This window comes from Chelonoidis abingdonii, chromosome 2, assembly GCF_003597395.2.
Source record: "Chelonoidis abingdonii isolate Lonesome George chromosome 2, CheloAbing_2.0, whole genome shotgun sequence".
Taxonomy (NCBI): Eukaryota; Metazoa; Chordata; order Testudines; family Testudinidae; genus Chelonoidis; species Chelonoidis abingdonii.
Genome location: NC_133770.1, coordinates 118,799,953 through 118,817,150, shown reverse-complemented (window position 1 = coordinate 118,817,150; position 17,198 = coordinate 118,799,953). Strand labels below are relative to the sequence as shown.

The following is a 17,198-nucleotide window of genomic DNA, read 5'->3' as shown; positions in this document are numbered from 1 at the left end:
ATTCCCTTCTCCCTCCCTCAGTGTAGATCAGGCCCAAACTGAAATTGTATATGATTTTTAGCTAAATACCCAAGAATCATTTTTTACAGCAAGCAAGGCAAACTTCTGTTTGAGACATCTTAGAAAGCATGGGATTCCAATTACTAGCTTTAACTAAGTTAATTACTGGAGTTGGTCTAAAAATATAAAAGCAATCAACATTTCCATCCAACATTTTGATGGAAAAACAATTTCAACAGAATTTTTGTTCCATTGTTGACCAGTTGTATTAATTACCATATTTATTATGGAGACAAGGAGGGGAGATAATTTCTTATTGGACCAACTTCTGTTGGTGAGAAAGACAATTCATTATCTTGTATCCCCTCACTAAAAGAAGTTGTTCCAATAAAAGATCTCTCCCACCTTCTCTCTCTAGTATTCTGGTTCCAACACAGCTACAACACTGCATACAATGTATTTATTATGAACATTTTCTTCTTCCACTTATAAAGCACTTTCCCATTAAAGTAAGTAGCAGTATGGGAAATGTTCCCTGCTTGCCCTTGTTTAATGAAAAAAAGAAAAATCTAACCAGAGTTATAACAGTAAATAATTTTTTTTTTTGAAAAAAGAGTGGGTTATATCCCCTCCAAGCTGCAGGGGATAAACCAGTTTCTGACTACTGGGGTTAGGCAGAAACCTCCTGGGGACATGTTATAAATATCTACTGCAGGGCTTTGTGTACCTTGCTGTAAAGTTGCTTGTACTACCTGCTTTTGGAGACAGGATATTGGAGCAGATGGACTGCTGGTCAGATCTAGTGTGGTATTTCCTATGACTGCTGACAGATCAGGTTGCTTGGTGTTTTTCAACAAGTTATCCATTTGTTGTAGTTTAAGTGCTAAAATAGTAATGTCAACATACTTTTTTTCCAAGTTGCTATGAAATTGACTGTTGGTGTAATCATACTTGCACTCTTACTGGAAATAATCCAAAGTGCTTTTCTTGTTTATAAATGGAAATGCTCTTAATGAACATGCCTGTTTCCTCTGGGCAGCAATGAATAAAAGCAAGAAGTGTACACTTGCATATTCCTACCAATTAAATGTTATAGTGGCTCTCATTCAATTTTCAGATTTGCAGATGCATAATTCTTTGCATTGATTTTTAGGTTAACATAGGGTACCCTTTTGCTTTCCTAGTTAGGTGTATCTGTCTCCCTAAAAAGTTCTGGAGACTTGCACATTTTAAGGAAAATTGATTTACACCTTTTGTGGGCATTTTCCCATTTTTTTTATTACAGCGGTGTCAACTCTGTATATGATTAGAAAAATTATCAGTGTTACAACTTCACTTGAATGTTTCCTGAACCCTGCACTGATAAAATGCAAAAAGATCTACTAGAGAAGGTACCAAACGGGTCTATGTTCATAGAGTGCAACAATCTTAGGGTGCCAGTTCTAAAAGAGAAAAGTGCAGAAAACAAAAGTTTAACATTTGTAGGCCGTAGCTCAGGAAAGCACAAATTGAACTTTAATTACAGCCTGATCTGTCAGCCCTAGGGCCCCAATCTTGTAACGATTTAACCCTGTGAGTGGTGTCATTGAAGCGAAGGGGATGACACCGTGTGCAAAGTAACACACAAGCGACTTGTTGCAGGATTGAGGTCTAGGTTCCAGGAGTCCTGGCCCCTCCAGCAGGGGGCTAGAGCATCTCCCCTTCCCTGCTGGGGCCATTAGCCGAAGAGCAAGAAGCGGGGGCGAGGCGGGCTCTACATTTGCATGCCCCGAGCATTCAAAAACTGAGTCCGGCAGGCCCCAAAACGTCAGCAGCCGAAGAGTCAGACGCCAGGGCCTGATTTCCGGCGCGCGCCTGGAACCGGCCGGGACTGGGCTCGGGGACCCCGTGCAAGGCTCCCCGGGGTCTGTGCCGGCGGGGGCGGGAGGCGGCCGGGGGGCCGCGTCACCGTGAGGTGGGACCGGGCTGGGACTCGCTTCCGGTGTCCCCAGTCGCGGCTTCCTTGAAGCTGTTTCCGGCGCGCCCCGGAGGCACTTGGTGGCGGCGGCGGCGGCGGGCGGAGATGGCGGCGCCCGGGACCCCGGTCACCGTGACCGTCACCTACAGTAAGAGGCGCCCAGGGAGCGCGGGACGCAGAGGCCGGGTCTCCCCGGGGCACCGCTGGCTCTGGCCCGTGTCACTAGGGCTCCGCCCCGGCCCAGCCCGCTCGGCTTCCGGGGGAGGCGGGTCCCGCCGTCGTGGCCGGGTAGGGGAGCGGTCGCGCCCCGCAGGCAGGGCCCGGGCTCGGGCCCGGCGATGCCCTTTCCCCGGTAACCCCCCCGCAGACCCCGCCCGGCCACAGCCAGGTCCCGTGTCCCTAGCGATCAGCGCCGCTCTCCGGCTCAAAATATCCCCCGCGTCCATCCGACCGACCGGGCCCGGCCTGTGCCTCTTGTAACACTGGACCACGCGGTGCTTAAACGCCAAATCCGGCAACCCCACAAGGGCTTTGAACCAGCCGCACGAAATCCTTTTTGCTTTGCGTTGATATGAATAGTGCAGCGGCAGAAGCCCAGATCTGGGATCCTGGTCTCCTTGTGCCAGGTGCTCTATACTCAAGGAGGAAGAGAGAGTCTCTCTAATAAATATTTGAAACAAAACTAATAACTTAGGCACTGATCTTGCGGTAGGTAGACTCCTCTGCCCATGTGCAACCAAGCTAAACCCAACATAGGTAACATGGGAGTTAATGCTCTATTTTCTGAATATATGCCTAGACAGCTGACACAACCAAAATCAAGATATTTTTGGAAAATGTGTCAACAGTTTTGATGTATTTAATAAATACAGGGAGGCAGCTGTATTTATTAAATACATAGAGCAACAGCTACCTGGGTGTATTTAGGCAAATCACTTCACCTATCTGCCTTTATTTCACTGTCTGTAAAATGGGGATAAAGATATTGACCAGCTTTTGTAAAGCTTTGTAAGATCTACTGATGAAAAGCATTATATTATTATTACTTATATTGTGAAATACCCACAGGTAAACAGTACTTGATTTATGGTAGAAAAAGAAATCAGAGGAGAAAAACTCATAAATTTCAAGAAGGCTGATGTTCCTCCTGAGAAAAAGGATATAAGCATCTGGACTTTTAAATTAATCATTGTAGTACAATTGTGTAATGATCTAAATATTTAATCTATTGACAGGAGCTTTTTGCTGCAGTTTCATTCTTGTTGACTTTATCTCATGTTTACAAAGTAGGGCCCCCGATCCTAGAGTTGTAGGTGTGTGTGTGAGGGCTTGGCTACACTTGCGAGTTACAGCACATTAAAGGAGCCCTGGGCACATCAGCTTGCTACCGGTCCACACTGCAAGGCATGTAGAGCGCTCTGACTCCACGGCTACAGCGCTCCTGGTACTTCAACTCAGCAAGTAGAATAACATTTGATGTGCCCCCGCTGGAGCGCCTCAGCCTCAGTGTGAACGAGGTGTTGCATTACTGCACTCTGATCAACCTCCAGAAACGTCCCATAATTCCCTTAAGTGGCCACTCTTTTCATTGTTTTGGGTATGCCCTTTGAGTTTAACAGCAGCATGCTTATCTGCTCTGAGACAAAGCAACCATTACTGTGGAATGCTGTGTGTGTGAGAGAGAAGCGGGGAGGGGAAGAGGAGGTCTGCTGCTGTCAGAACTTACAAGACAGCATGCTGACATGCTCTCAGCCCCTCAAAACCCACTCTCTCCCCCCCACATACACACAACACACTCCCTGTCACACTCCTCTCCATCCCCCTATTTGAAAAGCATGTTGCAGCCACTTGCATGCTGGGATAGCTACCACAATGCAGTGCTCTGTGTGGCCATTGCAAGAGCTGCTAATGTGACCATGCCAGTGCATTGGCACCTGTCAGTGTGGACAGACTACAGCGCTTTCCCTACTGTGCTCTACAAAGGCTGGTTTAACTCAAAGTGCTCTACATCTGCAAGTGTAGTCATGCCCTAAGTGTCTGACAATAGCAATGTTGTGTTTCTTTCCTGCCTTTCATTTGTTTTTCAGTATCCTGGATTATAATCTGTTCAGGGCAGGATTGACTCTCTCTTTGTTTAATTAGTGCCCAGAGTAATGAGGCACCAATTTTGACTGGAGTCTTTAGCACTGTAATGGAATGGTAAACCATATTATACTATTCAGCCACAAGGAGCTTTAAAGGATCTTATAGTGAATGTATCTGGTGTGTATTTCTGAGCGGTAAATTCTGTAATCAATGTATATCTGATACAGAAGCTTGACCTTAGTAGCAGCCTTGCAACCTACTGTATATAAGTACATGGCAGTTATCAGAAGTTAACTAATGCCAGAAGAGAACAAATAGAAGGTATAAAGCAACAAAGGTTGCAGAGAGAGGGAACAAAGCAACAAAGGTTGCAGGATTTCATCAGTATGGCACTTTTCAGTGCCTCACGGAGATTCTGCTTTGACAGGCCTTCACAATGGACAGTCTGGAAGCAGTATTTTACAAGATTTCAAATTGCTACAAAGCTCCACCAAGAAACTAGAGATATTTAGTCAGTTTCTTTAATCTGAGTGATGGGGAAGCAGGTAGAGCATATCTTTAAATACTTTGACTTTACTGAAGACAGTCACAAAGATGACTAGCGATGTCTGATGCATACTTTTTACCTCAGAGAAATGTAGTTTATGAAAGAGCATGTTTTCACCAGAGAATTCAGAAATCAAGGGAAAATGTTGAATATTTTATAAGAGCTCTAAAACTGCAAAACTTGAACGTATCAGAGACAGGCTGGTTTTTGGGTTAACAGATAAAAATCTTTCACAAAATCTCCAATTGAAGATAGACTTCACTTAACCCTAGCCACAGCTACATAGATAATAAAGTACCGTGAACTACTCAAACAGCAGGACAAAAGGCAGGAACAAGGTCAAAACTTTAAATTAGCTTAAAAGCTGTAAACAGACACTTGAGTGCTAAAAGTCATCATCATAAAACACCTGAGGCAAGGGAGAGAACTTCCAGGCTAAGGGGAACAAATTCCAGCTTACATGCACAAGACATGGGAAAAAATCGTATCTCAAACTGTATATGGAAACTAATTGTGAGTTGTTTTTTCTCCCTTTTTTCCTGGGTGGGCAGGTTTCCCTATTACATTAGCATGTTTGAAGGCAAGCAGTCAAAGCATAAAGCTCCAAGGTTGAATATGATATCCCTACTGATCAAAATAATGATCGACAGATCTTGTTAATTACATGGTTTTTTATTATGGAATAGAGAATGGCAAGAAAAGGGTATTAAAGAACTAACGAGTGAGTTAGTAGGAAAAGTGTGACTATAGAGAGCAGGAGAGGAAGGATGGAGAAGAGCATGGAGAGTGAATTTGTCACCAGGGACTTTGAGGGACGTGGGATGGAGCAGATTGGAATAAACAGCTAATCAGTAGATGGAAAATAACGTGCAGAGGCCAAGTTGTAAAATACAGTATACTGGCATTATTGTCTGTGGTGGGTGAGGGACAGCGGCTCCAGCTGAGCCTCTTCCTGTATTGTTGATGCCCTGGCTGTTATCAACATAAGTGTCTCTTTGTTCCCAGGGACCAAAACCATTCCCCAGAGCTCTTGATCTACTTCTCCCAATCTCGGGTAACTGGATGTGGCTTTTTGGGGACTGGGGGTATGGCTACACTCACACTTTACAGCGCTGCAACTTTCGCGCTCAGGGGTGTGAAAAAACACCTCCCTGAGCACTGCAAGATACAGCACTGTAAAGCGTCAGTGTAATCAGGGCAGCAGTGCTGGGAGCGCGGCTCCCAGCGCTGCACGCTACACCTGTAAAGGATGTGGTTTACATGCAGTGCTGGGAGAGCTCTCTCCCAGCGCTGCGGCTCCGACCATGCTCACACTTCAAAGCGCTGCCGCGGCAGCGCTCCCGCAGCAGCGCTTTGAAATTCCAAGTGTAGCCATACCCTGGGTGAGCCTTGCCCATAGTCCTCTGCTACTCTAGGTCTTAAAAGTGTTTTTAACATATGGGAAATTCAAGCAATTCCCTGGTTATATGAATATAGAAATTGCCAAACTGGATCACAGCCAATCCAGTGTATTGTCTCTTGACAATGGCCAATACCAGCTACTTCAGAGGAAGATATAAGATACTTTCCAGTATGCAGTTTAACATACATCTCTTCCAGGGTATGAATATTACTGTCAATTCCATGTTTGGTTGGCTCTTGTTTGCTTCACCATTGCTGTCATTATTTTAAGAAAAAGTATTTAAAATTAAACTGACTCAAAAAATTAAATGGTAGTTTTAAAATAACAGGTGTTAATTTTGCTCTTGTGTCAGTCCAGCCGAGGGGAATTACTTTATATCCAAAGGTTTTTACATCTGTTACCAGGCTAGTATCTAGTTTGCACCTAAGAATGACTCTTCCATAATATATTTCAACAAAAATTTAAATAAAATACAAGTCACTTGTCATGCATCTCATGTCATATCCTGCTTTTAACAACATTAAATCAACCTTTCTCGGAATAGTTGCGTTGTGAAATATAGTAGCCCTTTAAATTGTTCTTATCTGTAATATAAAGGAGCAATTCGTAATTGCACAATGCCCTTGCTTTCAAAAATTACACTGCACTGAAAACAGAACCAGAGGTCAGCCAATGCCTCTGACCACTGCAATCACAAGAAATTGATTGTGCAGGATATGACCAATTTAATTCTAATTACACACACAAAAATTGGGTTAAATGGAACATTATTAAGGTTGCAAGGTCAAGCACTCAAAAGTAAGGAATGTCAGAATTAAGGTTGCCTTATTTGGCTGCCTTGTAAGTATGCATTTTAATAGTCTTTCATTACATTATCACATACTGTTTTTTTTCACTTGAGCCCTGCCTCCTTCGCACAGGGTGGACATGATCTGGAGATAAATCAGGGTTCTTTAGTAAAGAAGGCTGCTATCTACAGAATTGCTACCTCATTTGTGGCAGAAGTTGGAAGGTGTGTATGTATTGTGGAAATGGGGTGAGGAGAGGGGATGATGGCGGGCTTAGGCCTGACCATAGCTAAAGGCCCTCCGCCTCATCTGAGGGGAGGGACCAGTGGACACGGGCTGAATACTGGAAACAACAAATGGAAAAACAGGGATGGGAGTGAAGGTCATAGGAAAAAAATCAGGTAACCTGAAGGGGACACCGAGCGGAGGTACCCCGACAGTACTCACTGCTCCAAGGCATCTAGAGAGTCAGTGGATACCACTCACAGGAACTCTGCTCAGAGGTAGAACTGTACAAGTGAATGGAAATAGGCCCCATGGTTGCAGAGCACCCCCTTCTCCAACTTCCTCCACCTGGTATGATGGCTGGCCATCTTGGCCAGCGCAGCAGGAGGTTGGTAAGGGGGTCCTGCGAATTTGTGGGGCCACAGATGGGGTGTGCAAAGATGAGGAGGTGTGGGGAAAAATGCAGCCGGAACCTCAGTAAGAGATTCTGGAGGAGCTGGAAGAGCAGCTGTAACCTGATACACTCCATATGGGTGTGCGTCAGAGTCTCCGTTTTGCCACAGAAAGGACAGGTGTCAAGGGAGTTTGTGAACCATGCCAGATACATGCCTGTGCTTATGGTTTCATCATGGAGCTTCCAGCTGATATCCCCAGTGGGCCATGGGACCAGCATGGAGTACAGACTGCCCCACTGGCATTTTTCACCCTCCTTATGTAGCAACAAGTCCTGCCATTTGGTGTTGGGGTGGGACACAAGGGCAAGGAAGTGAAAGTATGAAGCATAAGCACATGCAGATGTTTCCTGGGCATGGTTCAGAGGTGGACTGGCTGGCTGGTGTTCAGCCAACTTAGGATGCATGTCTGGGGCGGCCTCTGAGGGTTTTGGGGCAGGGGCCCAATGACAAGTTCCAGAGGGCCTGCGGTGAAAGGCAGGTGGGGAGCAACCTCCTGCAGGACCTGCTCAAGGAAAGCAAGAGGCAAAGCTGCCCTCACCTCCTGGAGCACACGACAGATGACATGGGATGGACGGCCCCATAAGCTGGCTAAGTGCTAGCAAATCCCTCTAATTGTAGTCCAGGAGGTCTCCAACTTTGGTACCAGCCACGACCAACTCCAGTGCACCGCGGTTGTTATGGACCTGGTCATGGAGTCTAGCTTCCAGGCCTGTGGAAATCTGGGTAAAAGACTGACTGCCATAGAGGTCTCGAGGGAAACATCTCAGGTGGAGATAAAAGAGCTGCAGATCATATCAGAACCCTTGGAAGAAGAGGTGTGCCAGCACGCTAAAGATGTCTCTGCAGGGCCAGGAAGTGAAAAGCATGGACCTGGCTACGGATGCAAACCAGGCCCTATCCGCCCTCCCTCTTGCAAAGTATGTAGTGAATGAGGCAGGGGATGGCAGGACGAAAAAGGACAGTATCATGGTTAAGATAGTAGAATGCTGATCGAGAGAACTGGATTCTAACCCTGCCTGTGTCACAGAGTTCGTATGTGAGGCCAGTCAAATCACTTAAACCAAACTTTTGCAGAAGTACAGGGCACCCACAGCTGCAACTGTGCTTTGACCTATAAGGTGCCAAGGCAACCTTAATTCTGGCATTTCATAACTTTTGAGTTTGTGACTTTGCGACCATAATAATGTTCTTTTAATGTGTGTGTGTGTGTGTGTGAGAGAGAGAGAGAGACTTCCTAGCTTCTTAAAAACAAACTCAAAAAGCAGAAATTCGATCATGTTGACAGTCAGTCAGTATGGTTGGACACTTTAGATCAGAAGTGGGCAAACTACGGTCCACGGAGCCACACCCGGCCCGCAGGACCCTCCTGCCCACCCCCTGAGCTCCTGGCCTGGGAGACTAGCCTCCGGCCCCTCCCCCGCTGTTCCTCCTCCCCTGCAGCCTCAGCTCAATGCACAATGCCTGACCTGGTGCTCTGTGCTGCGTGGTGGCGTGGCTGGCTCCAGCCATGCCGCCAGCCACCGGTGCTCCAGGCGGCACGGTAAGAGGGCAGGAAGCAGGGGGGTTTGGGGTGGTGGTCAGAGGGTGGGGGTGTGGATGGGGTCAGGGTGGTCAGAGGGCAGGGAACAGGGGGATTGAATGGGTACACGGGTCCCGGGGGGCAGTCAGGAAGGAGGGGCGTTGGATGAGGCAGTCAGGGGCAGGGGTTCGGGGCGGTCAGGGAGAGGGTGGGTGCGTGATGGGGCGGGCCCACAGGGGGGGGAGAGGGGGCAATTTCATGAATGAGAGGACAGGTGTTGATGGGGTGGTCAGGGGGCAGTCGGGGTGGGGGTTCCGGTGGCGAATCAGGGTACAGGGAGTGTGGGGGGTGGGTGAGTGGGGCAGGGCCTGGGGGGGGGGGACATGTAGGAACAGGGGGGTTGGATGGGGCAGGAGATTCTGGAGGGGGACATTAAGGCAAGAAGCAGAGGGGGGGTAGGGGGCGGGGGCTGGGCCATGTCTGGCTGTTCGGGCAGGCACAGCCTCCCCTAACTGGCCCTCCATACAATTTCCGAAACCCTATGCGGCCCTCAGGGCAAAAAGTTTGCTAGCCCCTGCTTTAGATCCACCACCCAGATCCACCACTTGAGCTAAAGAAGTAACTGAAAACAGCAGTAGGTTGTTATCCTCTATGTGAACCAGCATTAGAGGGAGATGAGACAGACACTTTGCCAGTGGGTTTCACAGATATTTGCTGATAGCAGAGTGTGAGTGAGACTCAGGAATCTTATGTTCCATTCCAGGCTATGGAGGGAAGCATGTCTAGTAGGCACAAACTCTTCTGCCCATTCCCCTGCAAACCTGATCACTTCTGTCCCATTCCCTGTGACACTTCCTGGGGATACCCAAGGTTGTGCAGCGCCCTGCTACCAGCTGCAATTAGCACAAGGAAGCTTTGTTTGTGTCTGCTGTGGGACAGTTCTCCAATACCACCAGCCTCTGCCAACAGAAGCACTGCCTTCCAGGCCTCCAGAGGCCTCACTCTGTCTTTACAGGTTAACAATAGGCACTTTCCAACCCTCAGGTCCTCTGAGCATATAGAGTACCCAGCCCCCGATCCACTAGACGTGCAGAGAATTCTCAGATCCTCTGCTCCCAGAGGAACAGTACATCGCAGCTTACCAGTTACACCTTAGATCACCACTCCGCTTACCGCACAGCACTTAGATATGTTTATAGTTACAAACAAGATGTTTATTTAACAAAGAACAGAGATTCAAGAAGCAGCAAGTGAAATTAATGGAAACAAATGGTTACATGTAAAATAAAATCATAATATGCTTCCTAGAGCCTAAATTTAACTAACAACAAATTCTCTCAAAATATTAGCTCACCCAAAGTTTCTCTCCCAGCTTCAAACAGCCAGACTAGCTGTAATCTTCCATTCATAAAAAACAAGCACGCTGGCAGCTTGTGCCCTTGGTGAAGGATGCAGAGAGTGCCTCTGTCTCTGTTACAGACCAAAAATTCATTGGTTTATTTCTTCCTGTAAACATCATCTTTTTGAAGATATACAATCCCTTCATTAGCATTTGGCTCAGACTATAAATGGGCATCCATTGTGAAGTATACAATATTCAACCTACATATAGCCAGAAAGGTAGATAAGTGTCTCCTGCCTGAAAATAACCTGTTTATCATCTTCCAGTGACCGGCCCCACTCTGACATTAAGAACATAATTTTCAGAATATAAATGTAACTCCTTACATATTATCCATACATACATTTCACAGTGAGGGCCAAAATGACCCAGACCTTCAGCAGAGATCTTACATAGTACTTTTTGGTGGACTAGTATGTAGGCACTAGATCCAAGGGATCCCTGTAACCCTTATGCATATCCCTTCCCACTTGTCCCAATCATGTGTCTTCCCCACCATAGGCTTCTTGTCCCAGGCCCATCCTCTTCACCTGGTCAGTCCCAGTCCCTACTTGTCCGGTTTTTCATCCCAATCTCATTGCTCAGTCCCAGTCAGTGTTCCTCTGACTTCTCATATGAGCTCAGTCTTCTCTCCCTTCCCCTCGACATTCTGGCTCCCAGTCCCATTCTCGTTGCCCAGCTAGTTGCAGCCCTAGTCTGTGCCTCTAGCTTTGAGTTACAGACATACCCAGTGTCTTCCATGTTTTCCACTTCCTTCTCCCCCCTGCAGTCCCCGTCCTCCAGTCTCAGTTTCTGCCCTGACCCCCTCAGGTTCTTTGTCCCAATCTATTCCCCTGCCCCACACATATCCCGTTGGTCTGGCTCTTGTTCCCTATGTATTTGAATCAGGCAGCTTTCTTCTCCCCATTGCCTGGCCCCAGCAGAGGGTTTATTGAGAGCACAAGAGACAGGGGCTTCCTGCTCTCAGATCAGGTGCCTGGCCATGGACCTGGCACAACAGTCCAGAGCTGCAGCTGCAAGTCCTGATCAGCCCTGAGCTGGAGCATGCTCACTGGAGATGGAATCTTCGGAGAATTCAGCTGCTAAAATCAAGAAGTCCACTGAGTCTGTGCGAGTTATGATTTTTCAGAGGGTTCTAAATTGGCAAAATTTGGGTGGATTTACAAAAGACTCATCCCTACCACAAAGGCTATCCCCTGCCAGAGTTCCACATCCTGCTCTAAAGAGGTCACTATATTTTTAAGAAATGGGCAAAACAATGTATTTTTTCCTCTCGCCTCATTCTCAGAAGTGGATGAACTGGTTGAAATTAAAAAAAAAAATCTTTATCCTGAAGCGGACATTTGGCATGGAAAACTTCAGCCCAAATGGTTAAAGTGTGGCAAAGTTATAAGCAACTGAATAAAGGGTCTTTTACAATGGGAAGTGTCAGGTAATCTTATTAATAGGTGATGCTACCCATCCTGCTTATAAGAAATTCAAAGATATTAAACATCCTGTTTCTCTGTGACTAATTTCTAGAGAGAAATTCCATTTTAACACCAAATCAGATAGGTCAGTGTTACTGTAGTTAGGTTTTTAATCCCACATCTATCCTGAAATAACATTGTTCAAATATCTGACCCTTTTCCTTCAGAATTCTGTCACAGTGGATTCTTCTGCCTCCAAGAGCACAAAGATCAAAATATTCAACACTCCTGCAGTAATGGGAAACTTCTATTAATATCAGCTGCCCAGAACTAAAAATACCAAAACAAACAAAAAAACCCATCATTTGTCCTTGTTTTTCTCTTGTAATTTAATTCAGATAGTTATTTACATGATCCTTGAAAAATCCATTCACTTCGGGATTAGGGAGCTTTTTTGTGGGCAAGTGCCACCAACTTCTACAGAACTGAAGCTTCCTTTTTTTTTTTTTTTTTTTTAAATTATGCATCCCTTGTGGATGCAAAGATAACATTCTGAACAAGAACTGAATGCAATCTGCTTTGTCTTCTCCCTGCATCTGCAAATCAACAGTTTTAGTGCTTCAGATGCTGCTCATAATTTCATTCTGGTGCTGCTAGGGAGGGATAACAGCAGAGGCAGGCAGGAGAGCTATTCTGTAGGAAAGACCCTATTCACAACAGCCAGGAGATTGAGGAAATGGTGCCGAAACAGAAACTCCCTACCCTCCCAACAGCCCGGAGGTGCAGGTGTGAAACAAGAAAACAAGAGATTGATATAAAAGACAGAGCCAAGAGGAAGGAATTCCAGACAAGCACTCTTCCTTTTCCCAGCAGCTGGGAAGCAGGAAGTTGGCTTCTTACCTGGGCTTTACCCTCCGAATAATGGAGTCTGCCCCATACTTCACACTAGACTATGACTAGGTCTTCATGTCTTTCATGGAGGTCGCAGAAGTCAGGGATTCTGTGACTTTCCACGACCTGTGTGACTTCTGCAGCGGCCAGTGTGGCTGTTCAGGTGGCCCCAGGAACAGCCACATTGCTGAAGTGGCCCTGCAGCCAGACACACCAGCTGCTGCTGGAGCAGTCCGAGTGTCAGCTGCACTGGCTGCTGCTCTGGAAGCCCTGGGCAGCTGGCCCCAGGGACTACCGAAGCAGCAGTCGATGCGGTTGTCCCCGGGGACCACCTGAGCAGTGGCCGGAGCAGACCCTAGCAGCGGTCCTGGAGGTGGTTGGAGCAGCTATTACTCGGCAGCCTCCAGCAGCTCATGCCACTGGCCCCAGGGCACCCTCCTTGAGCAGCAGGCTCCCAGAGCAGCAGGCCCTCTGAGGCACCCCCACCCAGCAGCAGCCCTCCAGCCCCTCCCCAGCAGAGCCTCTCCCCCACCCCCCTAATAAAATTTAGTCAGGGATATTTATGGTATGTCATGGACAGGTCACTAAAAATACCCATGACTAAATCGTAGCCTTAACTATGACTATCAGGTTTAGTCCTCTGGCTGTTAGGTGCCTGGTAAAAGTTAATGTGAGAGAGTGACAGAAGGTATGTATGAAGGTGTGTGTGCACACACGCGCATAGATAGGATTAAGAAGCTTATGGGATAAAGTAGAAAAGAGGTATACAACGTAGTGTATAAATTGTCTTCTGATTTTTTGATCCTGATGCATCACTTAGCGTTTGTCCAGCTTCAAATCCACAAGGCATTGCTTAGATCTAATTTCCTAGTATTTGAATTTTTTTTTTTTTAAAGATAACTACCATTTAAGGTATGAACAATTTGAGAATCATCAGTAAATGTTGCGACTCTACAAGGACAGTTGTACTTTAGGTCATTAGTAAACAAATTGACAAGCAAAGGTCCCAGTTTTAACCCAGGAGGTGTTTCACCTACTCACTTCTCTCCACTGCAGCCTACTCCCATTCACAGTGAATTTATGATTACAGCCATTTAACCAATTTGCTGCCCAGTATATTATGGAGTGATGATAGTTGTTAAGGCCTTGACTGTATTTCCACTCTAAGCCAAAATTTAGCTATTGTCCCTAACATCCACAAAGGTCATTTTGGCCTGAAACTGGTCAGATCTGGGACCAAGCTAGACAGTTTTGACTAAATTTGAAATAAATTGGAAAAAAAATTCCTTAATTTGATAGACTTTTTTAAACACATTTTTTGCTACTTTTTAGCAAATAATTGGCAAAGAAGGAGAGAAATAGAATTTATTTTACTGGATTCCCTAGTTGATACAGCAACTCAATTTTGTGGATTAAAGTCAAATTTCAAATTTTTTTTTTATGCTGAGCATGTTGCTGGGGTTTGCAAGTAAATAACTGCTGAAGACATAACTTTTCTTTTAAAATAAAAAAGTAAATCTTGAGCACTCTTCCTTGCAGAGATAGATCTAAACAAAAAGATTTTCCTAATGAAGTTAGTTGCAGAGAGGGTTCCTCTCCTTCTATAGATCTTTAGAAGCCCATAGAAAGGGAGGAAATGCCCATCCTGATTTTCTTCCAGGCCCCCGTGTTAACTGATCTTCACTCCCTGTGAACCTCCTGAAGTCGATGGGCAGGGAGTTCTGTTCTGCAGACCTTAGATCATGAGGGTGAAGGGTTGGAGAAAGCAGCAAGTATGAAAGAGGAGAGATTAGGGGGCATGTTCCTCCTTCCTGAGGATTTACTGAGGTTTGCAAGAGAGAAGACCTCTAAGAGAGCCAGAGACACCCTAAAACTTCCTGAGCTTTAGCTGACTTTTAGTCCCTATTTTGGGACAGGCTAAGGAGCCTATGTAAGCTCATCTGAGCCTTTTAAAATTTTGGGTGAGACTTGATATGTCTCCTCAGCATCGCAGGGGTGGGAATTGGGTAAATCTCAATGGACCTTATATGGATGAGGTTTTCAGTTTTTCACTGGCGCTGAATATGCTGCTCAGGTCCACGGGGAAGGAGTGTATCTGGGAGAGTAAATAAGGGAATTTTCATTTCCTCTTCTAGGTGGAGCAGTCAGGGGAAGTGGGGAACGGGGTGATTGCTCTCCGGGCATGAGGGCTGGGAAGCAGTAAAAGGAGTAAATAGGTTCTTTGTTTTACTGATTTCCCCAAGCCTCCTGTCATCATTTTCTCCCCTTTTTGTGGCCCTTATGAGACCCAACAGGTTTCTGTACATTACAAAATCTGCTGAAAGGGAGCTATATTCCTGTGCTCCTCCTAACATCTGAAGAACAGAAGCCATGATCCTAAAGACTATTGAGGTTCTGATGGGTATGACTCCCTTTTTATAGACCTCAGGAAATCTGAACCATCAAGGCTCTCTTCTGGGGGATGGTGGCTGGGAACAATATTTAGTTGGAGACTTTTAGCCTGTAGAACAAAGGCACGTTCCTTGCCCCCTCTTACCTCCCCTCCTGTGGGCCTCCTCCTGTTAGCAAGAGCAGGGCTCCTCACTTGCACAGCCTATGGTCGTCAAAAAAAAAAAAAAAAAAAAAATGGAGAAAATTCCTATACAAAACTTCATGAAGTTAAGGCTGTAGACAGGTATTTGTGGTTGCAGTGAATGTTGCCTTTCAAGATTATTAAAATTAAACATTAGATTCATTCAGCCTCATGTTTTCTAATTAAGGATAAACTTAATTGTGGGTTGTCTTTGTTTCAGGTAATGAAAAACATACTGTTCAGATTGCTTCTCATCAGGAAGATAGTGAACCAACACTAGAAGACATGGCTCTGCTTATTGAACAAGTCACTGGGGTTCCAGTTCCTTTTCAAAAACTGATATGCAAAGGTAGCTAATATTTAAAAATATTTGTCAAAGGTATCCTAGATTTAACATTAAATACCAGTTCTAATTCAGATGGGGATTATTTTACCTGTCTCTTCAATATTCATTATATTAATCATATAACTTTAAATTCTCTTGTCAGTCCTTACTATTTTGACAAATGGATGGAGGAGATGGGATGGAAGCATAATTAATTATAAGACTTCTGGATTTTATTTGAGTAGGTTTTTACCAGGAAATCAGGGTTAAAGTCAGTTTCATCCTTACTAGTTTAAAATGAAACCTGAGAGTTGTTCCTGCTGCTTTCAGTCTCTTTACCAAGTCCATCAGCTGTGAGCTTCATGGTAACGGGTGGCTACATGCATCATCCAAAATACTGAAAAATAACCACTGGCGAAAAATGAAAGGCTTAATGAATATCTGTTTTGTAAATTTGATAGTGTAAATGGAAATCCCTGTAAAACAAAATAAATATTTTCTCTACTTCATTTGCTATCGTACTTTTAATCTAATTCAGCTTGAAGTGTACACAATTTGACTTAGTTCCTTTAAAAAAAAAAAAAGCTAAAATGTTGGAAATTTTTATTCAAAATGAATAGTTTATTTCAAAAGCACTTACTGCACAGTATTAAGTACTCATTTATGAAACAACAAAGCATTTTGGATTTCATACCCTAAAGCTAAGTTAGAAGCACTGCTTCTTGTTTTTAAGATGGCTTGTAATTAATAAAAGAATAATTTTCCTTTTTCCCTAGGAAAGTCTCTGAAGGAAATGGAACAGCCATTATCAGCACTTGGAGTTAAAAATGGTTGTAAAGTCATGCTGATTGGGAAAAGGGTATGTGTCACCTAGTGAAGTCTCTTCCTTTGTTATCCTTATATCTGTTGATACTGCTGTTCAAGAGCTTAATCACTGCTTGTGGTGAATCTGCTCAAAATGAGTGTCAGTGTAATGAAAGTGAAATAAGTGTACTGTGTCCTTACCTATTTAAGTGTGCACTCTGTGTATGCATCTGGCTGTACACACAGGTCTTCATTCTCTTGTCCTACAATTAATAACTCTATGCACCCTGTTCATTTTTTGAAGGTGCATCATATGTAGGGCCCTACCAAATGCACAGTCCATTTTGGTCAATTTCATGGTCATAGGATTTAAAAAATAGTAAATTTCATGATTTCAGCTATTTAAATCTGAAATTTCATGGTGGGGTAATTGTAGGGGTCCTGGCCCCAAAAGGAGTTGTGGGGCAGTCGCAACATTTTGGGGGGGGGGGGGGGGCAGGGGGATTGTTGCAGTACTGCTACCATTACTTCTGTGCTGCTGCCTGCAGAGCTGGGCCCTCAGTCAGCAGCTGCCATTCTTCAGCCTCCCAGCTTTGAAGGCAGCAGCACAGAAGTAAGGATGGCATGGTATGGTATTACCACTCTTACTTCTATGTTGCTGGTGGTAGGGCACTGCCTTCAGAGTTTGGCATCCGGCCAACGCCACCACTCTCCGGCCACCCAGCTCTGAAGGCAGTGCAGAAGTAAAGGTGGCAATACTATGGCCCCCCCTAAAATAACCTTGCGACGCACCTGCAACTCCCTTTTGGGTCAGGAC

At 45.2% G+C, this 17,198-nt stretch overlaps 1 protein-coding gene across 4 annotated transcripts in view; it reads left to right on the top strand.

The window, feature by feature from the left end:
* Nucleotides 1-1,985: 1,985 nt before the first annotated feature.
* BAG1 (BAG cochaperone 1) overlaps nucleotides 1,986-17,198 on the top strand; it is a 33,588-nt gene continuing 18,375 nt past the window's right edge. For 2 of the 4 annotated variants that reach the window (XR_012655258.1, XR_012655259.1), the window contains exons 1-3: nucleotides 2,000-2,105; nucleotides 15,473-15,601; nucleotides 16,354-16,436. Coding sequence is in view for 2 of the 4 variants with exons in the window: in XM_032765569.2 (XP_032621460.1) it covers nucleotides 2,063-2,105; nucleotides 15,473-15,601; nucleotides 16,354-16,436 (255 nt within the window). In the remaining 2 variants the exon portion in view is untranslated. Of the gene's footprint in view, nucleotides 2,106-5,594; nucleotides 5,644-15,472; nucleotides 15,602-16,353; nucleotides 16,437-17,198 lie in introns of all 4 variants that reach the window. The other 2 variants (XM_032765570.2, XM_032765569.2) reach the window with 2 other exon arrangements.